The 26490-nt window shown below is 39.6% G+C and overlaps 1 protein-coding gene and 1 long non-coding RNA gene across 4 annotated transcripts in view; both read left to right on the top strand.

Moving 5' to 3' along the window:
- The window catches only part of Sox30 (SRY-box transcription factor 30), a 43142-nt gene that overhangs the window by 8791 nt on the left and 7861 nt on the right, over window positions 1-26490 (top strand). For 2 of the 3 annotated variants that reach the window (XM_076578206.1, XM_006997377.4), the window contains exon 4: window positions 11991-12483. The exons of the other annotated variant lie outside the window; for it this stretch is intronic. In XM_076578206.1, coding sequence (XP_076434321.1) covers window positions 11991-12483 — 493 coding nt within the window. The remainder of the gene's footprint in view (window positions 1-11990; window positions 12484-26490) is intronic. 3 annotated transcript variants of the gene reach the window in all.
- On the top strand, window positions 13887-22308 carry LOC143274558 (uncharacterized). The gene is made up of 2 exons (XR_013053235.1): window positions 13887-14017; window positions 14194-22308. It is a non-coding gene; the product is annotated as an uncharacterized LOC143274558 (long non-coding RNA).

Genomic DNA, 26490 nt, shown 5'->3' on the forward strand with positions numbered 1-26490 from the left:
TGGTGACAGGAAAAGACTGAACAGAATTTGACATGGGGGCCTTTGAGAGGCCCCTCAGGGAGTCTCCTGATGGCAAAGGTAAGGGATTACCTTGTCTGTCCCTTATTGATCTACTTTGTTAGTCCAATGCCTGCCTTTGCCACACCTTCTGCATAATCCAGAAGGGAGAGGTGTTATGTTGGGATTATTCCTTGAAAAAACATTGTTCCTAGGCATGCCCTGTTTACAGTCCCTTTTTAGGTGACCTTGTTTCCCATGATTGAAACACTTGACATTACTATTTTTCTTCAAACCTCTGGAAATCACCTCTCTTCTCCAAGCATCATCATGTTTGTGAGATTCAATATGTATTGTATATCGGATTCATTCATCTAAGGGTGCTGATCTTGACTTTAAGGGCCTACTTATCCTGTTGTGTTGTGCATTAGCATTTTCAAAAGCCAGCGATTTAGTTATTATTATCTGTGTAGCTTCTGAATTTGGTATCATTCTTGTGGTTGATATATTGTACACCCGAATAAACTTATCTGGGGATCAGAAATAGAACAGCCACTTTATTAAACATAGAGGTTAGGCATTGGTAGCACACACCTTTAATCCTAGCATTCGGGAGGCAGAGATCCATTGGATATCTGTGAGTTCAAGGCCACCCTGGAAACAGTCTGGCATAGTGACACACACCTTTAGTCCCAGCACTTGAGATCTCATGTCTTGCTTAGGAAAGACACATGCCTTTAATCCCAGGAAGTGATGGCAAGAAGCAGAAAGGTATATAAGGCATGAGGACCAGGAACTAGAGGCTTTTAAGCTTTTAGTATTTTAGCAGCAGTTCAGCTGAGATCCATTCAGGTGGGGACTCAGAGGCTTCCAGTTTGAGGAAACAGGATTGGCTGAGAAGTTGGCAAGTTGAGGTTAGCTGTGGCTTATTCTGTCTCTCTGACTTTTCAGAATTTACCCCAATACCTGGCTCCCAAGTTTTTTTTTTTTTTATTAATAAGACTTTTTAAGATTCATGTTACACATTCTATTTACTGCTCAAGTCAATCTTTGTAAGAAATGAGTGAAGGTTTCTTTTGGACCCTGTATAACTCTTGCAAATGACTCAATTTCCTTTCCTACTTCTTCAGTTTTGTCTCAAGCATTCAAGGCTGCCATGGGGCATAAAGCCAGGATGTTGTCATCATATAAGGATTGTCTTTGTTTATCAGCATAATTGCCTTCTCCAAGAAGCTGATCTTGGGATGTTTCAAGACCTCTAGCTCTACTTAGTTGTTCAATAGTCTTAGCCTCATCTTTCCACCAGGTCCTCAATTGTAATTGGGGACCAACCTCTAAGACTGATGTAACCAAACCTCTCTAGTCTTGAGGGGTAATTCAATTACAACTTAACCACAAGTTTAACATCTGTTTAATGAAAGATGAGTCGATGTTGTATGAGACTATTGCTTCTTTGAATCTCCTTAAATCTAAAATTTGCACAGGAGTCCAATCAGCTTTTACATAGCCTTGAGGATATCTATCAGTTGGAAGTTCCTGTAAGGTTACTGGATAAATTAAGGTTGGCTGTTTGAAAGCTGTAGGCTGTTTCTCTGTAACCTTTTAATGCAATGTTGAGATTGGTTCTCCTTTAAATTTTTCTGTCTGTGTCTGAATATCTCTATGATCTGTTTTAACAGGTTTTTCTAAAACTTTTATCTTGGCACTCATATTTACCAAGTTTTTTGATGATAAAACAAATTATCAAATAAATAATATTTATAATTGACATTGCATCTATCCCATCAACATTAATTATCCTCTCATTTAATTATTCCATTTTCAAACCATTTAATGTACAGTCAAACAGAGACCAAATGCCTTCCATTGTAAAAATGTTTCCCATTTTTTTAATGTGGGAAAAAATTTTCTTTTAACTAATTCCTCCCTTTAAGAAATCCCAATTGACTCACCAAATCTGCTGATAGTAACAATTCAGATGACAGTGTGGCAGCAGCCTGAGGAGGGGGCTCAAGGAAAGCCAAAACCCACCAGGAGAGAAAAGAAGTGAAAGATCTAGCCATCTCACAGGGAAGATGTGCAAAAAGTGGCTAATTCCTACAGTTTTGGGGGCCCAAAAGCCTATGGAGTTTGCTGCAGAGAGGCTGCAACAAAACCTTAGCCAGTGGGTTAGGGAGTCTGGCCCAGGCGGGTGTAGCTCCAGCCTGAGCCTGTGGCTTTTTCATGAATTCGTGCCTCACAAGTTGGATGCCAGATGTAATACAAATTTCAAATGGTCGTTTAATAAAAAAAATCCCAGTGCCAGATATTGGGGTAAATGCTGAAAGATCAGAGAGACAAAGGAATAAGGCACATCTTACCTATAGGACTCCTCAGCCTGAAAAGGCCTCAGTTCTTGTCTCCTCATGCTTTTTTTATACTTTTCTCCTTCCAACCATCACTTCCTTCCTAGTGTTGGGATTAATGGCATGTGTGCTTCCCAAATACTGGGATTAAATATATGTGCCACCACTGCCTGGCTCTGTTTCTCTCCTAGACTGAGTCAATCTCATGTAGTCCAGGTGGCTTTGAACTCACAGAGATTCAGATGGATCTCTGCCTCCCGAGTGCTAGGATTAAAGGTGTGTGCCACCACTGCCTGGCCTCTATGTTTAATCTAGTGCTTGTTCTATTTTCTGATCTTCAGGCAAATTTTATTAAAGTACACAATATATCACCACAGTAGTGCATGCCTTTAGTCCCAACACTTGGGAGGCAGTGACAGGTAGATTCCTGTTATTTTGAGGCCAGCCTGATCTACAAAGCAGTTTTAAGACAGCCAGGGCTACACAGAGAAGCCTGTCTTGAAAAACGAAACAAAAATGCTGTAGTTTTAATCTTTGCAGGCACTGATTTTAATACCTTGCTGCGTTGTTTCTTTCAACTAGTTTTATGCTCTTTAAAGTCATGGTAATTTTTTTGTTTTTGTTTTTGTTTTGGATTTTTGAGACAGGATTTCTCTGTGTAGTTTTGTTGCTTGTCCTGGATCTCACTCTGTAGACCAGGCTGGCTTCGAACTCACTGAGATCCACCTGGCTCTGCCTCCCAAGTGCTGGGATTAAAGGCATGTGCCACCACTGCCCAGCTCGGTAATTTTGTTTTTTAAACATGTATTCTTATGAAGGAAAGATATGAAGATAGTGAGGCATGATTTTTCTTTTACAGAAATAATTCTTTTTTTTTTTTTTTTTAGTAATTTTGGTGCATTTATGATACTGTATAGGTGACTAACTTTTTAGGTACAGTAAGTAGACTCACTAAGGTAGTGTGCTTGAAGTCACCATTTGAATAACTAGAAGTTGTTATTCAACTCTACTCTTTATAGGACCTCCTGCCTAGGGAATGGTACCACCCATAGTAAGCTGTATCTTCCCATATCAATTAATACAATCTCCTAAAGACACACCCACAGGCCAATTCAACATATACAATCAATCTGTCATCGAGATTCTTCCCAAGTGATCCTAAACTATATGAAGTTGACATTTAAAGCTAACCATCACAAAAGTGATGTACATTTAACAAAATTGTTCTGGCAGAAACTATTTCTATCTACATTATCCAATACATTATGCTTTACCTTTGAGTTTCACTACAGTAATTATGCTATTGGTACCTGAGATCTTTATTTGTCAGTTTGTAAACTTACCATTGTACTGTATTGATATAGATTTCTCAAACTTCCTTCTGTGAGAATTAGGGTTCAAGAATCATAAGATCTTTAGTAGGAAGGATTGTGTTGTCTCCACTTCAGTTGCCTCTTGAAACTGTCATTGTCTAAGCCAGCAGTTCTCAGTCTGTGGGTTGTGACTCTTTGGGGGTCAAACAGCCCTTTCACAGGGGTTGCATATCAGATATCCTGTATATCAGATATTTACATTATGATTTATAAGAGTAGCAAAATTGCAGTTATGAAGTAGCAACGAAATAATTTTATGGTTGAGGATCACCACAACGTGAGGAACTCTATCAAAGGATCCAAGCATTAGGAAGGTTGAGAACCACTGGTCTAAGCAGTTTCAATGATTTTGTTCTTTCAGGTGAAGAATTTATCAAGTCAGGTAGTATTGCATTACAATTATTTGGTTTTTGTTAATTCAGTTTCCTTCTAAATGCCTGATTTTAAAATGTGTGTGTGTGTGTGTGTGTGTGTGTGTGTGTGTGTGTGTGTGTGTGTGTATGCATGTGTGCACAAAGCTGCTGGTGCCTTAGTAGGCCAGAGGGGTCAGATACTTCTGGTTCTGGTTCTTAAGTTATGGTTGTGAGGCCCTTGATATGAGTGCTGGGAGTCACACTTGGGTCCTCTACAAGAGTAGTTAAGTGTTTAATTGCTGAGCCATCTCTCCATCCTCCAACTGCCTCATTTTACTGACTTAAAACATGTAGAGTAATTTTTTCACACAAGATTTTAATAGGTTTCTCTTAATTTGGCCAATTGGCTTAACAGCTTTGTGATTTAGAAGTAGGTTTTTTCTTCTTCTTTGCTTTTAGCATTATTGCGTAAACAACCACTTTTATATGAATGCTTTGCTTTAGTTATCCTTTTCAGTCTTCTTCCCTAAGCCAACATTTGTGATGCCAAAAAGAAAAATAAAACCTCATTATTCAATTAGTGATTTAGAAATGAATTATTAAATACTTCATACCAAATTAATGGATTTTCTAGTAATCTTTCCTTTTATTTGATGCTCAGTCAAGCTTGCTTCATGTTCCTGTGTAGTCTACCAAGCCCACTTGTTCTAACTGGCAAGCATTTGCACTGCACCACACACTACATATAGTATTTTCAGAATATCTCATAAAGATATTAAATATACGTGAAAACTAAAAGTGTACTCAGGGTTTTATTACCATGAAATCTTTCTATCTCCACTATCTTCTTAGTGAATTAAATGCCATAGTTGCAGACCTGCCTCTCTGACCCTTCTACTGCTTAATACTTATCAGGCACCTGCTATGGGCCAGGTTGTGTTAGGGACAAATGTGAATGTTTCCATAGACCCTCTTGTCAAAGATTTCATACTGTAGTTGTAGAAAAGATAGCTACAGACAAAACTAAGCTTTCTGTTTCCTTGATCAGACTACAGCAGCTTCTTGTCTGTTTTTTTTTCTTATATACACTGCATTTTTTGCTCTGTCTCATGTTCAACATCACACTCTAAGCTCTTCTCCTTCTAGTCTTGAAAGTATATATGGCATAATTGTCTAGAATCTTCTTCAGGTATATTATCAAATGTCTTAGGTGCCACTTATGCTAGCATCCTCATTTTATATCAGCATTCACATTTATATACAGGTTATGAAACTTTTGTGGAAAATACATTTGTTTTACCTACTGCTAAAATGTCTACTTGACACATAGATGCATTTTTTATTATTGAGTTCTCTATATTTTATTTGTCCAGCCTAAGATCGGTTTTGTTGATTATGTCATCACTTAGTTGACAGTCTTTTACTCTCCAGAATTCATACATTTTTTCTAAATGTTTTAGGTATATTTGTGACAAATTTTTGCATCTGTGTGCCATTTGTGTTTATATACTTCTTATTTATGTTTGTTTTTTTGTTTTGTTTTGGTTCACAGGGTTTCTCTGTGTATCCCCGGCTGCCCTAGAACTTGCTTTGTAGCTCAGACTGGCCTCAAACTCATAGAGATCTGCCTGCCTCTGCTGGGATTAAAGGCATGCACCACCATACCCAGCTTATACTTCTTATTTAAATAAAACTGGAAGAAAAAAATGTTCATGACTCTAGTACTGTTCTAATCCAAAAGACAGCAGGTCTATCTGTCTTGGCCTTAAGATCCATTCATAGAAGATGTTATGTCTATTAGAAACTCAGATCTAGCCAAAAATCCCCTTTAAATGTTGTATAGTTTGATGCAGGACAAACCATTTTGACTTTGAACCTATAGCAGCTGTGGTTGTCAACAGGCATGGATGGGAGGTACTCCATACTCATAAGGGATTCTGTCCCTACTGATGAATTTGCCAGGCTCAAATGGATGGTTCCAAGCCCATGGACATAAAGGTGACCCTGGTTAAACTCAGTAGGCCACAAAACAAAACAAAAAGACATGAATATGGGGAAGAGATTTGTTGGGGGAGGTTCATAGGTGTGGAAAGGACATAAGAAAGAGTGGAACATTAGAGTACACATAAATGCATTAAAAATTTGTGAAATTGTCAAATAACAATTAATAAAAGTCTATTTTATTAAAAACAGCAATAAATAAAAAGTAGTATGGTTCTTCATTTAATTTCTCATGAAGAGGCTGGGAAGAGACTCTTGTGGTTCTGATGTGACTGTGTCATGAGCCCCCCAGAGGCTCCCAGGGACAATGTACTCTATTCTGTAGCTGCTTCCAGCTCTTATTGGGGTGTTGGTTGTCAGGGCCCAGGAAGGCTAAAAGGCTAGTCAAAGGCTGGACAATTGGGCATTCATCAGCAGCATCCGATTAGCTGTTCCAGGTGAAGGGACAGGGAGCTATCACATTGGCTGGACTGGATCTCATTAGCTTTCAGCAAGTCCAGAGCTCAGCAGTTGGAAGTCCATAGGTGCTCCCTGGATGGTGTCTGTTAAAGCTGCAGAGACAAATATAGACTAAGGACAAAAGTTAAAATTTAGGAGCTTAAAAGAAAATCTTAAGAACTGAGAATGAACAAACAATATAGCTGCAGCCTTGAGGGAAGGAGCTGATTGCCTGCTGTTGTCTAGCTGACAAAGCTATAGTTAGCTTAGCTGTCAGTGTCAGAGATCTGAGAAGGATTAACCAAAAATGACAGAGGCTAGTTTATAGTCTTTACCGAGACAGATATTCCATGTTCCTTTGGACTCTATGGTCATGAGGGCAGAGTCATCATGACAGAAGTCTTGGCTGCCAGGCACAGAGGATGAGAGGCTTTCCTATGGAAGAGGAATATGGGGAGATTAGCCTTACCTTGTCTAGGCAAAGTGGGGCATCAACTCTCCAGTGCCCTGCTTGTCCACAGTTTGGGCTGAGCCTTGGCAGAAGGTGAGGCATTGGGGGCAGTCTTGCCCAGTGGTCAACTGGTTAGCATTACCAAAGTCCAAGTGGAGTTGTTCATTGCTGTATCCATTGTCTTCTTGGAGACCTTGGGAATCATTGCTAAGATATGAGAGTCTCTGTTTGTCTTAAATGTCATCTTCAGCAAATCTCTGACAGTCTGAGGTCTTGAACCAAGCAATTCCTGTTTGTTTTTAGTTATTTGGTTTAGTTGATACCTTGAGAACATATTGATAAAAACAGTTAGTCAGAAGTAGAACTAAAGGGATTAAAAACCAAGGTTAGCACATTTGAATATTTGCCCAGAACTATAGACACTGATAGATTAGATCATTTAAGGCTACCTATGTAGCCTTCTGATTATTAACCCTGTGTTATAGTTTTGAGTTAACATTTTTGTTATAAATATTAGATTTTTAATTATGTTTTTATAAATTTATAAACCAAAAATTTTGTGGTTGCCCTGTTCTTGTTCTTTCTGCCTATTTTTGACCTCAGACATAGAAACTTCAAAAGCAAGTCTGGGTCTGAAAAATGGTGGGCCATAACCCAACTTCAGAGGCAGCTTTTTAATAAAACAGAACAGTAGAAAACAATTATTATACAGGGTGTAGTTCTAATGGCTAGAATGCCCAGAGATAAATCTGAGGCCAGGTGGCTGGTTGTAACAGTAACAAACATACAGAACATAGTAAACTCATACATTTAAGACTATTCAGACATGCAGGGGCTGAATTAATGCATTCAAATAAATGGAATATATATATATATATATATATATATATATATGGCTTTTGTCCCATAACATCAGTCTAAAGTGTCAGACACAAAACAAACAGTCCAAAACCAAACATAACATACAAACAATGCAGATTCCTCTTGGCCACCTGAAGAAAAGCTGATTTCTCCTGGCTGCCTAGAAAAAGCTGATTCCTCCTGGCCACCTAAGGAAAAGCTCTTTCCCCTCTGGCCACCTGAGGAAAAACTGATTCCCCTCTGGCCACCTGAGGAAAGCTGATTTCTCCTGGCCACCTGAGGAAAAACTGATCTCCTTCTGGCCACCTGAGGAAAAGCTGATTTCTCCTGGCCACCTGAGGAAAAGCTGATTTCTCCTGGCCACCTGAGGAAAAGCTGATTTCTCCTGGCCACCTGAGGAAAACAGAACCTGAGATGATGGCTTGTTGCCAGCAGGGCCTGACTCTGCCTGTCTATTCAAAAACACTAGGGGGATCCAAGATCCAATCCTATACAGAAGGGTCCTGGAATGTCTCCCCGTTCCCCAACCTGCAGTCTTTCAAACATGTCCACCCATACCTTTTGCAGGCAACTTGGAAATTGGCCCAAAGTACAATGCAAGACAGAGACAAAGTGAGACCAAACAAGACAAACAAACAGAAAGAAACTTACTGGCAGTCAAAGGCTCCATGGGTTGGGACCCTGGTGGGTCTGAGAAATCCCAGAAGAGCCCCCAAATGTCATATGCCTGTATCATGGGCCCCCCAGAGATCACCAGGAGTCCAAGCTTGTATGCAAAAGCAAAGAGCCTTTATTGCAAGATCGAGATTGTGTTTCCTGTCCATTCTGACACAGTGGTTGGATCAGGGAGAGCCTTGAGCTCAGCATGGCAGGGTTTTTAAGGAGTAAAGGATGGCGGATAGGGGAATTCCAGATTCAGATGGGGACTGAATTCTTGATTAGACAAGAGTCAGGTAACAGAAACCTTGTCAAACAGGGATTGGTACTGGCTTTGCTGCAAGGAAATTGGCAACCTATATACAGGTTATGTAACCTACCCTTTATGTCTTGGAGCATCTAGAACTTGTTTGTCTCAATTCTGATTGGTCTCCCAGGGCACAGTTTGTGGTTTTCCTGGTTATTGTAATGATGAGGCCTAATCCTAGTATTGTTGGTCTGCAGCCTGTCATGGCTAATGTTAACTTAGGCCTCTTCAGTTCCATCTCATCTTCCTGGGCTCTTTATTGTCACTTTGTCTTCCCAGGACTCCACTTGCTAACAATGGCCTAAATAGCCTTTCCAGTTCTCAGTCTCCCCCTTTTCTCTTTATCTCAAGCTACATACTGCTCCTCCTTATGAACTCTATAAAGCTACTTTTTTTGTATAAAAAAATAGTCTGTCCTCAGTCTCTGCCATGCCTTGATGCCTCATTGTTCATTCCAGTCATGCAACAGAGGAAGCCTGGTGGCACCTTCCAGTCACTCAGCACCTTCAGCGGTTTCTTCCTCTTTGGGACTGGGTGATAGGAGACACGCAGGAATTGTTTACAGGTGTACTGCTTGATTCTTATATTTGAATTTGTTATTTGGGTTTTGGATTTTTACTCTTTTGTCTTTATGTATCTAAGCTGCTTTCCACTTCATGTAATGATTGGACAGTTCTAGCTATTTTAACAGCAAGCTTATGTTTTACTCACATCTGGATGTTTCTGGTGGTAAATATAGCTCTTTCAAAAGACAGTTAATGGATGAAGGCTTTTTTCTTCTACAGCTCTGACATCATTAAAATGTGGTCTCCTAGGCACTGTATTCATACATTTGAACCTGCACAAGGCAGTAAGAACATGGAGGACCTCCAGTGAGTGCATTCATTACGCCAATGATGGACATTGCTTATATTGTATTGGGTAGCCCTTAGCCACTCCTAAGTGCAAGGGAGGCTAGGACATTCTAGGCTTGCTGTGTCCTAGAAGAGGAGAAGCCAAAGCACTGGCTGGTTCCCCAGGGTTGGCATCTACTATACCGTAACAACTGTCTGAGTCATTAGAGCTCTGAGCTGTTTCTCAGTCGTCCATATCACTGGCTTATTGAAGGTTATACACTTTTAAGCTCCTGCTTATCAACCTGAACTTGGACATTTAAAGATACTGTGTTTCCAGATAACTGTGCAACAATTTGCAGTAGTTGATATGTGTTACTTACTTTTTATTTGTCATTGAAGGAATGCAGGGTTATAATCCCAGGCCTCGTTTCCATTTCTTCTTAGAAATGTCTTAGGGAGAAAGAGCATTGGAAAAGATATATCCCCCTTTCAATGACTGAAACTTGATCAGTAGTTCTGTAGAGTTCTTGTAACATTTTTTCCTGATAACTAAATGTGTACACTTGGTATAGGAAAAAGAACTCAACAGAAGTAGATTGTCAGGTTAATTCCTTGAGTATGGTAATAATTCAAGAAATAAAAATTTGAGAGATTTTACAAGTTTTCCTGGCCATGTGATTGTTGTAAGGTGCTTTAAGTCTCCTTAGAGCAGATCAGTGTAGAAGTACTATCAGCTTAGGATTAATTGGTTTTCCTTCAATCCAGTACTAACTCTTTCTTTAAGGATTTGTGTGGGAGTGCATATATCTGCATGAGTGTATGTGCACTTACATATGTGTATGAATGTGTGCCTTTGCATGCCTGTGTACAGAGGCCAGAAGAAGCTGTTGAATCTTTGAAACTAGAGTTAGAGGTGCTTGTGGGACCCCCAGATTATTATGAGAATGTTAATATCTGAACTCTGGTCCTCAGAGTTCACAGCAAAGCAAGTGCTCTTAATCACTGAGCCATCTCTCTAATGCCTCTAACTATTTTTAAATCAGGTTCTTGGCTAGATACTGGTAAAACAAACATGAATAAAAACTTGGCATGATGATACATGTCTGTGATCCCAGCACTCAGGAGCCTGAGGCCAGTCTGGGCTAACAAGATCTTGGCAGCTTCATTTATACCCTCCTCCTGTACTTCACTGGGTCAAGAACCATCTTGAAATGGATGGGGGGCGGGAGAGACTCTTCATTCCTACTAGGAGGTTTAGAAGGGCATTACCTTCCACTACTGAGAGAAGGAAACAGAGGGAGGTCTTACCTGGATAAAGCTGAAAGATCTGTGTTTTGGGCCTCTGAGAGCCATTTCTGACTGCAGTGTCTATACGTGGACTATGATTTTGTTAACAGATATCTAGCTGCATCGGACTACGCTGGATATGATTATTCCAAAGGCTTCTATTTGTATTTTGACATGGAAGCTTAGTTCAGTTTAGTCTAAGTGTGGTGTTTGGATAACAGCATCTCTTATATTTTTGGTTGTGAGCCTAGCCTTTAACGGCTGAGCCATCTCTCCAGCCCGGATAACAGCATCTCAAGCAGCAGTACTGTCTTTTTGGGGAGTGGAAGGATAAGTCACGTGACTGTTTTACTTACCTTTAAGAATTCAGTCCTTAGCAAATCATGTCCTGCCAGTATTTTTTTCAGGTCTGTCACAAATGGCTAACCCATGATAAATCATATTCTTTTTGGAGATTTCCAGCTATAGTCACTTTGAGTGCAGTAAAGTGAAACAATTTTCTTAAATTTTTCAGCTAAAAAGTATCATAATTTTTAATGTAAAAAAGTATGCAAAATGAAAGAAACATGACCCACAGTGCTATGAAACTTCTATTTATATGAAAATAAAATAAATATATTTCAGGCTGATCAAAACCCAAATACTATGAATTGAACATGTAGATTTTCCTACTATCTATGTATCTTGTCCCCTTGCCAGTAACTTTATATCAACATTTTCATGTATACATTCTTCTAAGTTATCAATAGTAATGTCATTCATTTATTTACCTACCTAAGTTGAGGACTCTCCCTACCTTGTGCTACGCAGAAGCTGAGTTTGGGGATACAGTAGTGAACTCAACAGGTCTCTCTGCTTATGACACTCAGAGGCTAGCTGGGAAAGAGGAAAATGTAAATTCACAAGAAATTACAGTGACTTCAGTATTGTCAGAATACTGTAAATAAAGGGGAGAGTGATTTGCTATGAGACCACTACGAGGTAGAGGTGGGTAGTGAACTCCTTCAAAGTACCAGTTCGCAGTGTGGTGGATCCCAGCAGTGACCTTGGCAATGGTTAACTTCTGCTATTTTTATTTCTGAAGGTGAAGCCCCACCTGCTATCCAGCTGCCCACACCTGCAGTCCAGCGCCCAAGCCCCATCACACTTTTCCAGCCCAGCGTCTCCAGCACTGGCCCGGTGGCCGTCCCGCCTCCAAGTCTGACGCCCCGCCCATCACTCCCACCTCAGCGCTTTACTGGGCCTTCCCAAACTGACGTTCATAGGCTTCCTTCCGGAACCAGTCGCTCTGTGAAGAGACCCACTCCAGTCTCTCTGGAGAGCACCAGCAGGATTCCAGCTGGTGCAAGTACTGCCCATGCCAGATTTGCAACCTCGCCTATCCAGCCTCCCAAGGAATATGCCGGCGTTTCCAGTTGTCCCCGAAGCACTCCAATTCCCCCAGCTACTCCCATTCCACACTCACACGTCTATCAGCCTCCGCCCCTTGGCCATCCAGCTACACTGTTTGGGACGCCACCACGATTCTCCTTTCATCACCCTTACTTCCTTCCTGGACCTCATTACTTCCCGTCAAGGTAAACAAATCGTTTTCTACCTCTTACCTACAAATACTTCCAATGAAGTTAGGGGAATTTGGGGACGCATTTCTTTATTTCTCCCCCCCTCCCCATCCCCCTTGGTTTTTCAAGACAGAGTTTCTCTCTGTGTAGCTCAGATAGTAGCTGGCTATCCTGGAATTTGCTTTGTAGACCAGGCTGGCCATGAACTCGAGAGATCCACCTGCCTCTGCCTCCCGAGTGCTAGGATTAAAATCATGCGCCACCGCCTGGCCTGGGGCATTTCTTTTCCTCTGAAAACGTGGCATCCCCAATCAGGCTTCCATTCAGCATGGAGGCTAAAAACCAAGCAGTCTACATAAAGAGATGAAGGGGGCACGTGGACCCGGGGAGCTAGAGCCAGAGAGAATGCATCGCCATCTACAGGGGCCGCTGTTTCTCCGCTCCAGCCAGCTCTCCATGTGAGAATATGGTTTCAGTATTGTCAAGTGGGGTTTCATAGGAAACAGTTCGGAGTAACCACATGGTCCCTTTACTGGAGCTGTGTTTCACGGACGCAAATAGTGTAGTGTCTTGTTAAAATGCAGACCCTGACTGTTAGGTCTCGGGTACAAGAATAGTTTTAGCATGCTTGCGAGGCTACATTTCTAAAAGCTCCCAGGTAATGCCAGTTCTGTTTGCTTATGGACCACATTTTGAGTAATAAAGGTGGAAAAGGGAAGGTTGACAAGCCAAGAGAGGTAGAATGACTAGTTAAAAGTTACACTTTGTCTCTGTGCCCATTTTACCAAACCAGGGAATTTCCCGTGTAAATGACCAGTAATGAAATTGATTTTCATAGGGAAATGTCTTGGGGAAGCAAATTGAAACTTCGCTTTGCAAATATCTTCTACTTCTGTGTTGCTGTTAAGTATACACACACAGTTAATGTTGTGATTGGAATATTCAAATGTTTGATACCAATCTTCTACTGTTATGTAGATCAACTAAAGGAAGTTAGGTTTTCTTACCATGACAAGTTTATAGGATGGGACTTTAACGTACAAATTCTCTGATACCATTTATAAGAAGGCTTTTGAAAACAAGCACTTAAAATGCAGAACTATACCTCTAATTAGCAATAGTAAATGAAGTAGGTAAATAATAATATTGTACTTAATAAACTTGAATTTGATTGGATTTAAGAAAGCCAAAACAGTATATCAAGTGTAAATATGAAGATAATGCACTTTTTTTTCAAAAAGGAAAGTGAGATTTATAATTTCATTCTTAAAATACTATGTAATTGTTCTCTGACTTTTGTCCATATATATCTGATGATAGGTTTTCCCAGGAAATGAGTTATCTAGTTATGCTTTCTTAAATAGAAAAATCTAGTATGGGTAAATAGCAAAATTAACTGATTTCCTTGTCTCTAAATTGATAATGGAATTTTATAAGGATTTTTTTCCCTAATTGCTTCAATACAGTGATTGTAATGGGTATTTAAAGTCAAGATACACATATTTTGTGTGTTTATTATATTTTACATATTTTAACAAAAATTAAATTGGTTAGGCATTTTTTTTTTTTTTTTTTGGTTTTTCGAGACAGGGTTTCTCTGTGTAGTTTTGCGCCTTTCCTGGAACTCACTTGGTAGCCCAGGTTGGCCTCGAACTCACAGAGATCCGCCTGGCTCTGCCTCCCAAGTGCTGGGATTAAAGGCGTGCGCCACCACCGCCCGGCAAGGTTAGGCATTTTAATGGAGTCATTTTATAAAACAAAGACACTCAGATGTCTCATGCTTCTCTGAGATATTGTCTTCCTGCCTTTGAGTATTAGCCATTTCATTTTGTTTTTGTGACACTCTTTTTCTCAGGTAACATTCATTCTTCCAGTTAGTTCTCTTCTCTCTCATCCTTCCTTTTCCCCTCCTTGTAGCATGTTTTTTAAAGATTTATTTTTACTTATGTGTATATATATGTTTGCCACATGTGTGTAGAGACCAGGAGAGAGTGTTGGATCCCTCAGAACTGGAAATACAGGTGGTTGTGAGCTGCCTGATGCTGAGCCATTTCTTCAGCCCACTGTAGCATATTTTTATTTTCATACTCAAGAGAGATGTATAAAATCTTCATTTTATACATTCAATAAACATTGAATGTTACAATGAAAAATATTAAGATGATATGAAAGACAAATGGAGACTTAGTACCCTCAAATAAAGAGAAAACATACTCAAATGTGTACATATAATAGAGAAGGCAGTCTATAGAATTCCTGATTTATAGAAACATGGCAATCTAGTTGTAAATTTTAGACACACACACACACACACACAAAAAAAAACAGATTAAAAGTCTTCTGAACAAGTATTTGGTTGTCGACTTATTTAAGAATGTGATTGAGGCCCAGTGGTGGTGGCACACACCTTTAATCCCAACACTCCAGAGGCAGAGGCAGAGGCAGAGGCAGAGGCAGGTGGATCTCTTTGAGTTCAAGGTCAGCCTGGTCTACAAAAGGGAGTTCAAGGACAGCCAGGGCTACACAGAGAAACCCTATCTCGAAAAACAAACAAAAAAAGAGAAGAAAAAAGTTTGAAATCATGGCATGCATACTTTTGTCTGAACTTTTATGAGGGACATTTATAGTTCCCACATATTGATGGATTAGTTACTATAGAATACCTTCTGCTGTAGCTACCTAGAAGCATTGAATTTTTAAAAAATATTTATTGTTTTATTTTATGTGTATGAGTGCTCGGTCTGCATTTATGACTTTATACCAGAACAGGGCATCAGATCCTATTAGAGATGGTAAGCCACCATGTCGTTACTGGGAATTGAACTCAGGGCCTCTGGAAGAGCAGTTAGTACTCTTTACTGCTGAGCCATCTCTTCAGCCCCGAATCATTGAATTTAAATATGAATAATTTAAGATGTAGGTAAACCCATCAGAAAAGAGAATAAGAGAATAAGGCCTTATTTTGGAATGGCCAACAAGCTGAAAACTATTTACAGTTGTCCTGGAGTTGGTTTTCAGACTCAGAAATAGTCTCAGTGGCTGTAAAGTCAGTTTTAAATGCCTGCTTGAGGAGACATCCAGTCTTGGGTTTATGCATGATCTCAAACTAAATTATCTCCATAAACCAGAATTGCAGAAGGCTTTTTCAATCATAGTAAAGAAAATAGAAAACTTACATAACCAGCTCAGATGAAGTATAATGAGAAATATGGTTTTGCCTGGAGTTCTGTGTGATTTCAAAAGTGCATTCATTGCACACTGATTTAGAATCTAAAATCACACCATCCACTTGTTGAAGACATTTTAAAGTTGATAAATTGCTTTGTAATTGGTTGGAGGTTACCTGGGCAACTGTTTTAGAGGAACACTTCCACTACCCAAGCCAGCTGGAACTTCCAAGGAGGCAGAGACGTGGTTATAGCATGAGGAAAGGAGTCATTAGAGCTAAACAGAGAATTCACAAAAGAAGAATCACAAATGGCTGAAAGACATTTAAAGAAATACTCAACATCCTTAATCATCAGAGAAATGCAAATCAAAACAACCCTGAGATACCACCTTACACCTGTCAGAATGGCTATGATCAAAAACACTAATGACAGTCAGTGTTGGAGAGGATGCAGAGCAAGGGGAATACTCCTCCACTGGTGGTGGGAGTGCAAACTTGTACAACCATTGTGGAAATTAGTATGGAGGTTTCTCAGAAAATTAGGAATCGATCTACCTCAAGACCCAGCCATACCACTCTTGGGTATATACCCAAGGATTGCTCAATCATACCACAAAGATACATGCTTAACTATGTTTATAGCAGCACTATTTGTAATAGCCAGAACCTGGAAACAACCTAGATGCCCGTCAACTGAAGAATGGATTAAGAAAATGTGGTACATATATACAGTGGAGTACTACTCAGCAGAAAAAAACAATGACAGCATGAAATTTGCAGGCAAATGGATGGAACTAGAAAAGATTATCCTGAGTGAGGTAACCCAAACCCAGAAGGACAAACATGGTATGTACTCACTCATAAGTGGATTCTAGATATAAAGCAAACAACAATCAGACTGCAACTCATAGAACCACGGAGGCTATATATATAGCATATGGGACCCTAGGATGACTGTGGCTTATATTAAGTTTTGGTTTTACTCAATTACTGGGCAAGCCTCAATGAAACGTTTCACCATTAGGGTAAGAATTTATACTGTATCAAGCTGATAACAGGAAAAATAATTAATTAATTAATTAAAAAAAGAATGTGAGTTTGGGCCTGGAGAGATGGCTCAGAGGTTAAGAGCACAGGCTGCTCTTGCAGAGGACCCAGGTTCAATTCTCAGCACCCACGGTGATGGACAACCATCTCTAACTTCAGTTCCAAGGGATCTGCCACCTTCTAGACCCACCTTCTAGGCTGCTTGGGCACTGCAGGCATGTGATGCAGAGACATGTATACATTCAGTCTCATATATACATAAAATATTCAAAAAGAAGAATTTGAGTTTGGTGCTGGGGAGATGGTTCAGTCAGTAAAGCATGAAGACGTAAATTAAATCCTCAGCATGTGTGTGTGTTGGGGGTGGGGGACAGTGCTGGGGGTTACACTCTTGTAATCCTAGCTCTGGGGAGGCAGAGATAAGTAGATGCCTGGGGCTCGCTGACCAGCCAGCCTAGCCTAATTGGTAAATCCCAGGTCACAATGAGGGGCCATGCCTCAATAATTAAGGTGGATGGCTGCTGCGGAATGACAATCAAGGTTGATATTTCACCTCTACATGTACTCATGCACAAATGCTTTGTGCCCTCTAATGAGTACCTATGCATACACACACAGATACAGACACACACACACACACACACACACACACACACACACACACACACAGAAGAATAAGAGTTCGTAGAACTTACAAATAGGTTTAACATCCCAAGAATTTGAGATAATTGAAAATTAGGAATAAACTAAAAATATGTATTTTAAATCATTAAAAAAGGCTTGTATTTCAACTGAATATAGTAATAGGGACTGGATTTACTTTTAGGTGGAACAGTAAAATTATACAAAATATATGTATTGCAAGATACTGGACGTCAGGTAATGAAGAACAATGGTCTATGAGAGGCAGAAACCTAGAAGAGAAAAGGGGAGAATCACTATTGAGCTGTAACAATGTATTACCCAAACATATAGTTTTCAACAAAATAACTCAAAAACAGAAAATTGCAATCCATTCAAAGGTAAAACAAAGCTGAGTGTGGTGGCGCATGCCTGTAATCCTTGTATTCAGGAGGCTGAAGCAGGAGGATCTTAAGTTCAAGGCCAGCCTGGGTTTCATAGCAAATATTAAACTTGCCTGAGCTACCTCAAAATGAATGAATGAATTAGCAAATGGATGAAAATAAAATCAGTAGAAACTTTATTCCAGAATTGAGTTTTACAAAGACTACAACACTATTACCAATGTTTTTAATAACTAAAGAAAATTATGCTTAAAGACATGGATAGATTAGCGTTCCTTTGTTTATCTAGTCCTCATAAAAATTGTTCTTTCCTGTGTTGTCATTGTGGCTATCTTTCTTCTGAGTACAGTATTCCTGTATTTCCTGCAATACTGATGTGATGGTCATGAACTGCCCTAGTGTGTGCTTGTCTTGAAACATTCTGATTTTCCTGTATACCATATTTTTACGCCATAACTTTGCTGAATATAGCATGAATATAGCAATCTTTTTAAAAGAAAATGAAGTATCTGTTACTGTTATGTGTATAGGTGTTTGACTTGATTATGTACCAGATGTGTGCAATATTCACAGAAGTCACAAGAGGGCATCACATGCCCTGCGACTGGAGTTGCCAAGCATTGTGGGCTGCCATGTTGGTGCTGGGAACTGAACCCTAGTCCTCTGGAAGAGTGGGTAGTGATCTTAACCAAGAGCCATCTCTTCAGCCCTTGGATAGAGCGGTTTTGATTGCATTTATTTTCAGGGGTTGAAATACATCATTCTGTGCTTATCTAGTTTTTAGTGTTACTTGCAAGAGATCTGATATTATGCTGATGTGTTTGACTTTGTAGGTGAGCTGGCAGTTTTTTCTTAAAGCTCTCTTTGTATTTTTGACATCTTGACTGTCATGTGTCATAGAGAGGTTCGTTCTTTGTTCGTGTGTATTTAAGGTTGTAAATGTTTCTTGTAGTTGTATGTCCATTCCTCGAGATTTGGGGAATTTTCTGCTACAATTTCATTGAATAGATCCTCTGCTTTAGTTTTAACATCAACTCCCCCTATCCTTTGATCTTGGGTTTGGTTGGTCTCTTGATTCTCATGATTTTGTGGTCATGCTCATTTATTATTGTCTTTGCAGATATTTGTACCATTTCCTCTACCTGTCCTTCATTCTTAATATTCTTTCTTCTGCTTGTTGGATTCTGTTAGTATTGTTTCTACTTTTTCATTTGATTTATTGAGTTTTCTAACTTCCAGTATATATATTTGTTGGAAATAACTACAGCACTAAAAACTTTACAGGTGCAGGTCCTGTTTTCATCCTTTCCAAACCTCCTAAATAATGATCACCCTCCTAGAGGCTAGGTAGCTATAATAATAGTGAGCAAAATCAATAATGGGATCAATGAAGAGATAAAGAAACTAAAAACACTGTAAAACTAATAAATACACATACACAGACTCCTTTTAATAGTAGAATACACACTCTTCTCAAGTACTGTACAACTTTCTAGGTAAGATCATGTTTTAGATTACAATAAAACCTCAGCTTTAAAAGAATGAGATCATATAAAATTTCTTCTATGACTACAATGGAATGTAATTATAAAGTAGTGATAAAAGAAAAATAAAAAAGTAGAAATTAATATATCAAAGACATGACAAGGAATATAATATTTGGAGGGAATCAATGAAAATGAAAACACAACATCCCAAAGCCTGTGGCATATGCTATTGAAAGCACTGTTCAGCTTTTAATTCATATCTGTAATGGCCTGTATTTAAAAATAAAGATCCTCAGGGCTGAAGTTATAGCTTAGTTAGTACGATATTTGCCTGATGTGCATAAGGCCCTCGCTTTAATCCACAGCACTGCATAAACCAGGAACAGTGCCACATGCCTGTGATGCTGACACTTAGGAGGTTGAAGCAGGAGGATCACAGGTTCAAGGTCATCCTCATCTACATAGGAAGTTCAAGGTCAGTGTGTGCTAAATGAAATCAACTGCAGATGGAAGTTTCTCTCCCACCCGCTAGTTCTCTAATACCCATCAGCCACTTTCCAAATAATCATTCAGAGACTTAAAATTACATATAATTGCTTGGCTGATGGCTCAGGCTTATTGCTATCTAGCTCTTTCATTTACATTAACCCATTTCTATTAATCTGTGTATTGCCACATGGCCCATGGCTTACCAGTGGTGCTCTGGCATGTTGCTTTTTTGGCAGCTGATGGCATCTCTCCTGACTCCTCCCTCCTTGTTCCCATCATTCTCAGTTTGTCTTTCCCACCTAACTTCCTGCCCAGCTCCTGGCCTGTCAGTTTTTTATTAACCAATGAGAATAATACATATTCATAGTGTAGAAAATTATTGTTCCATAGCATTTCTCCCTTTTTGTCTAATTAAAAAGGAAGCTTTTGACCTTTATAAACTGTTTGGCCTGTTGCTCAGGCTTATAATTAACTAGCTCTTACTCTTAAATTAACCCATAATTCTTGTCTATGTTTAACCACATGGCTTGGTACCTTTTCTCAGTCCAGCATTCTCATCTTAACTTCCTCTGCATCTGACTGGTGACTCGGTCTCTGCCTTTCCTCTTCTCCACCTTCTCCTAGTCTGGTCACCCTGCCTATACTTTCTACCTGGCTACTGGCCAGTCAGTGTTTTATTAAAGTAATAGGAGTGACAAATCTTTATAGTGTACAAGAGCATTATCCCACAGCATTTCCCCTTTTTTCTTTTCAAAATAAAACCCCTGAATCTAATCTTTGTTTAGCTTTTTCCTTGACCAGTATCCATAACAATTTGTAACCAACATTCTAAACAAAGACAACATCCATAATCCATTTTTGAGAATGTAGGCAGAGTTTTCTAGGCTACTTCCTGCTGATTAGGGGTGCTGGTAATCTTATGGGGACTCAGAGAAAATTTAGGATCATGCTCAAGTCCTGTTTGGAGTAGTCTGTGAGGCTGGATCATCTCAGCCAGCAGCCTTGAAGCCTTTCTGGATGCAGAAATCAGAGGAAACTGCAACAGAGGTGCTCTGAAATGTTGAATCATCTCAGCCATCTGTTCCCATTGGAGTTTTTCAGGGGGTCTTGCTTGATCAAACCATATTAACTTGGAAGCAATCCAGAGGTTCTCATCTTCTGTGAAAACAAAAGCAGAACCTCTTTTCCAAAGCAACATATCCTTAGACCCAAATTTCAAAGTCAAGATATCTTTAAAATATATATGTTGGTTTAACTTAGTAGTCCCTTCAATCAAATGTCTCTCTGTAGTTAAAAATCCCAAAGACAACATAATAATAGACAGTATCCAGATTCTCTGTATATTTTCCATCTTTATGTGGCTTGTTTTATTTTTTATTACTTTATTTCCTTTTTAAGGACTAAAGCCATGGTCCTGGCTGCTGGCTCCACCCACTCAGCCTTTCAATATGGCCAGAGGTACCAATGAGTCACAGTTACCTCCCCAATTCTGGGAAGCAGTATTAAATAGCATGGAGCTGTGTTCTTAAGCTCGTGGCTGTGCTCTCAAGCCCACAGGCAGTAGCAGGGGCTGGGAGAAGCCTCTCTGTACCACAGCCTGTGGGAGAGACTGCAGGAGTCCACCATGCCACTTAGCTCATGGCGACTGGCGGCCAGCTCCATCTCACAGGCAGCTGTCAGGAGACATGTCTCTGCACTTCTGCTGGCATAGACTGTGAGACCAGGAAGCCCAGTGCTGCTCCATTTCTGTGCATTGAGAATCCTTCTTAAGCTTTACCAGGTCTATGTGGATCAGTGCCTGATGGTCAGCGCCAATTGTAGATGGATGTTTCTATCCTGCCCAGTCCCTCTGCTATTCAGTTCCAAATAAACATACAGAGGCTTATGTTAATTATAAACTGTTTGGCCTGTTGCTCAGGCTTATAACTAACTAGCTCTTACGCTTAAATTAACCCATAATTCTGTCTATGTGTAGCCACAATCCTTGGTTCCTTTTCTTAGTGCAGCATTCTCATCTTGCTTGCTTCCTCTGTAGCTGGCTGGCGACTCCAGACTCTGCCCTTCCTCTTCCCGGAATTCTAGTCTGGTCACGCTGCCTACACTTTTTGCCTGGCCAATCAGTGTTTTATTAAACCAATTCAAAATCTTTACAGTGTACACATGAGCCCCACTTTGGGCACCACATGTAGATAGAAGTTTCTCTCCCACCCACCATTTCCTGAATACCCATCAGCTGCTTCCCAAATAATCATCCAGAGATTTAAAATAATTGCTTGGCCGATGGCTCAGGCTTATTGCCAGCTAGCTCTTTCATTTACATTAACCCATTTCTACTAATCTGTGTATTGCCACATGGCCCATGGCTTACCAGTGATCCTCTGGCATGTTGCTCTTCGGTGGCTGATGGCATCTCTCCTGATTCCTCCCTCCTTGTTCCCATCATTCTCAGTTTGGCTTTCCCACCTATCTTCCTGCCCAGCTACCGGCCTGTCAGCTTTTTATTAACCAATGAGCGTAATACATATTCATAGTGTAGAAAAGGATTGTTCCACAGCAATCAAGTCAACAACTTGACTTTATGCTTTGAGAAATTAGAAAAAGAACAAACAAAAGTCAAAACAGAGCCGGGCGGTGGTGGCGCAAGCCTTTAATCCCAGCACGCGGGAAGCAGAGCCAGGAGGATCTCTGTGAGTTCGAGGCCAGCCTGGGCTACCAAGTGAGTTCCAGGAAAGGCGCAAAGCTACACAGAGAAACCCTGTCTCGAAAAAAAAAAAAAAAAAAAACAAAACAAAAAAAAAAAAAAGTCAAAACAGAAGAAAGAAAATATAGATTAAAGTAGATAGGACTTAAATAGTAGAAAAACAAAAATTGAGAAAACTGGAAAAGCACAAAAACTGCTAAGGTGTGTAAGATACATAAAAAGTCTGCTTCTTATTGCTACCATCTGTCTGCTTCCTAACTACAGGCACAGTATGGCCAGTTACCTCACACTCTTGTTACCAGGCTTTACCTGTTGTGATACCCTGTATCCTTTCAAGCTAAAAGCTAAAATAAACCCTCCTTCCTTTCTTGTCAAATCCCTTTCTTGTCAAATATTTGGTCACAGCAGTGAGAAAAGCAGTTAATACAAATGCTGTAGATGTTTGTGCTGTAACAAGCTTAACAAATATCTTAGCCTCTTTTCCTGTTATGTGATAAAATAGTCTGGAAACAGCGATGTAAGGAAGAATGGGCTTTATTCTTGGTCACAGCTCAAGGATGCAATCCACCATGTCAAGTAACAAAAGCAGCAAACATTTGAAACAGCTGAGGACATTTACCCCAGTTAGGAAACAGAACAACTAATGCATGCTGCTGCTCAGTCCCCTTTCTCCCTATGTACAATCCAACATCCTCCCTAGGGAATGATGCCACCCACAGTACCCAGGTCTTCCCACCTTGATTGATGTAATCAAGATAATCACATATGCCCATGCTCAGAGACCCATCTCCCTCAAGTGTTTTTAGGTACTGTCAAGTTGACAATTACAAGAAGACATAAAAAATGTAAACAGACCTTAAGAGATGAATCAACAATGTAAAATCTCCCAACAAAGAAAAAACCATGGACCAGGTGACATCACTGGTAAATTTTATGAAATTTTGAAAGAGGAATTCATATCAGTCCTTTCTCAAACTCTTCCCCCTCAAAAAAAAAATTTAGAAATACTTGTAGTGCTAACATTACCCTGTTACCAAAGCCAGAGTGAATCATCAAAATCACATACCTTGTATGAATATAGGTGCAAAATTATGCTAGCAAACTAAATCCAGCAGCAACAGTAAAAGAATTGAAAACCAGGACCAAGTTGGATTTGCCCCAGAAATGAAGGTATGGTTTACAGTCTGAAAATTGATTAGCAATAAAGCCACAAGATAGTATCTGCTGATATATAAAAAACATTTGCTAAAACCCAGTATCTTAGCGAGAAAATTAAATGCCTTAGTTCAAGTTATTTTTTAGACTGGGAATAGGAAGGACTTTCTCAATATTATAAAGAAATGTATCAAAATCCCATGGATAACATCATATTCATTAATTAACAGGTAGAAAATCCTGCCCCCCACCCAAGATGAGGAATAAAAAATAGAATGTTTCTTTTTTACTACTTCTGTTACATATTGTACCAGAAAATCCAAGTTGGATCAATTAGGCAAGAAAGAAAAACAAAAAAATTCCAAAAGGAAAACTGTTCTTACTTGATGTCATCATCCTATATGTGAAAAACAGTATTTTTAAATCCACAACAAAAGGGGCCAATGAGGTGACTTAGTGGGTAAAAACACGTGCTGGCAAGACCTGAGTTTGATCCCTGGGATCCACAAGGTGGAAGTCACAACGGACTTCCAAAGACCATCTTTTGACCTCCACATGTGCGGCAATGTATGCATGTGCCCACACACATACACACACGTGCACACTACATAAAAATAAGGGCTGGAGAGGTTGCTTAGTGGTTAAGAGCACTTACTAGTCTTCCAGAGGACCCAGATTTGGTTCCCAGCATGCATGTGACAGCTCACACCATCTGTAACTCCAATTCTAGGGGGCCCAATGCCCTTTTCTGGCCTCAATAGACACCCGCTTGTATATGTGTACATAAATAAAGGTGAAAAACTCACAATTATAAATAACAACACTAAAAAAAATCACAAAATGTATACTGTCCCTGATAAACTACATGGTTTCAAGGTATTAAATGATTATACAAAACTCAGTGGCCAAAGTGCCATGGAAAGCCAGGCACACATCTATAATGGCAGCATACCTAAAGCAAGAGGGACAAAAATCCCCAGAAGCATGTGGACCAGCTGGCCTGGTGTGCAGCAGTGAACGAGAGACCCTGTGTCAAACATGGTGGAAACTAAGGTTGTCTTCTGACCTTCACATGTGTGCAATGACATGCACATGTCCAAACTCACACAAGTGCACACACAATTATATATGGCACACACATACATCATACACACCAATAAATAGATAAATTCAGTGCAATTTCAAGAGAATGAGAAAATAATTCACAGCTGGTTGGAAGACAGGTTGTCAGATTCTTACAAAACTAAACATCAGTAATTGTGTTGCTTGGTGTTTACCCAAATGAATTTTTGTCCATATAAAGATCTGCATAAAGATGTTTATGGACACTTTTTTCATAGTTACCTTTAAAGGAAACAAGAACTCCTTCAGTGGATGAATGGATGAATTGATATATCCAGCCAGTTGAATATCACTTACTGCTAGGGTGAAAAAAAGGAACTAGTAAACCATGAGACATAAAGAACCATGAGCATATATTACTAAGTGAGGGGCCCTTCTGAAAATAGCAGACCCTGTGCCTCCAATATATAGTCTCCTGGAAAAGATAAAAGTGGCCAGTTTCCCTTCTGTGTGTAGTTGTCTCTGAGTGTTTTTATCTTACCAGGACACTAGTCACTAAATTAGGTCTTACTCCATTAACCTAATCTTAATGCAACTACCAATACAGAGATTCTGTTTCCAAAGTCATAAGCTGAAGTTTCCAGACATCGGCAGGGAAGGGAGGGATGAATGTTCTGAGCAGTGAAATTGCTGTTGGGTAAGAGACTGTGGTCAGAGGGTGTTTTACACATTCGTTAACACCCTCAGTAGTAATGATGGGTCTCTATAGGTCAGTGGTTTTAACACATCTGCCATTCTGTTGTGGGATGTGTGGTTGAGATCCTGTTTCTGTAAAAGGTAAAACGTTTGTTTGTTTGTTTGTTTGTTTTTAAGTAACTTAGAAAATAATGTGGCACCAACATGAAGATGGACAATGGTAGTATTATGGTAGAATTCAGTTACAAAAAAGCAATCTATGATTACTTCATTGTCAACAGGGATGTTGCCAAGTCCCTTTAATGAAGGGAAAGAAGAGTCTGTTTAAAAATGGTTCAGTAACAACTGAATATTCACATACCCACAATGAAATTGCATGTTAGCTCTCCCTGCAAACATTCTCTTAGGAGAAACTGTAAGGTTTCTTGTAAGGGTCAACTTTTATGGCTTCGTTTGGGTGATGCTTCTGTACTACATTAGAAACACAACCACCACCATCAAAAATAGACTAGACTTCATCGTAATTAAAACAGCTTTTGCGTCAAGAGGTATCAAAAAAAAGAGACAAGAATCCACAGAATGAGTGAGTATGCAGATCATGTGTGCATAATACAAAGAACACTCTCAATGCAATGAAAGGCAGCTCAGTTTATAAGTGGGCACAAATTCAATTAGATTGCTTCAGAGAACATGAACATGTGGGCAGTAAGCACATGGCAAGATTCAGTGGTCATTACAGGAAAGCACACCAAAAGCACTCCAAATCCCCTGGCTAGATTTGCTAAAGTAATGCTTTGAAATGAGAGGGTTGGAGAAGTTAGAATGAACGTTTATTACTGGTAGAAATGAAAGTGATACAGGCTTTTCTGAAACCTTCCAATTCCTTAGAATAGTAAATAAACACTGAGTAGTGACTTATTTCCTAGGTATTAGTAGAGTTAAGAATATATGCAAGCTAGAAATTTGCCATTAGGGAAGACAGCTGCACAAACAGATGTAAGTAGTCAGTCGAGTTCTTAGGAGTGTAAAGAAAGGAATTTAAAGACAATGTAGATAATCAGCTAGATAATAGATAGTTAACTGTGAGGTTGACAGCTGAAGTTTGAATAGTAAACAGATAACTCACCATTGCCATTGTAACAAATGATGCTAAACTTAGTGGCTTAAACACTATAAACTAATTACTGTCTT

The sequence above is a fragment of the Peromyscus maniculatus genome, chromosome 8 (genome assembly GCF_049852395.1).
Source record: "Peromyscus maniculatus bairdii isolate BWxNUB_F1_BW_parent chromosome 8, HU_Pman_BW_mat_3.1, whole genome shotgun sequence".
Taxonomy (NCBI): Eukaryota; Metazoa; Chordata; class Mammalia; order Rodentia; family Cricetidae; genus Peromyscus; species Peromyscus maniculatus.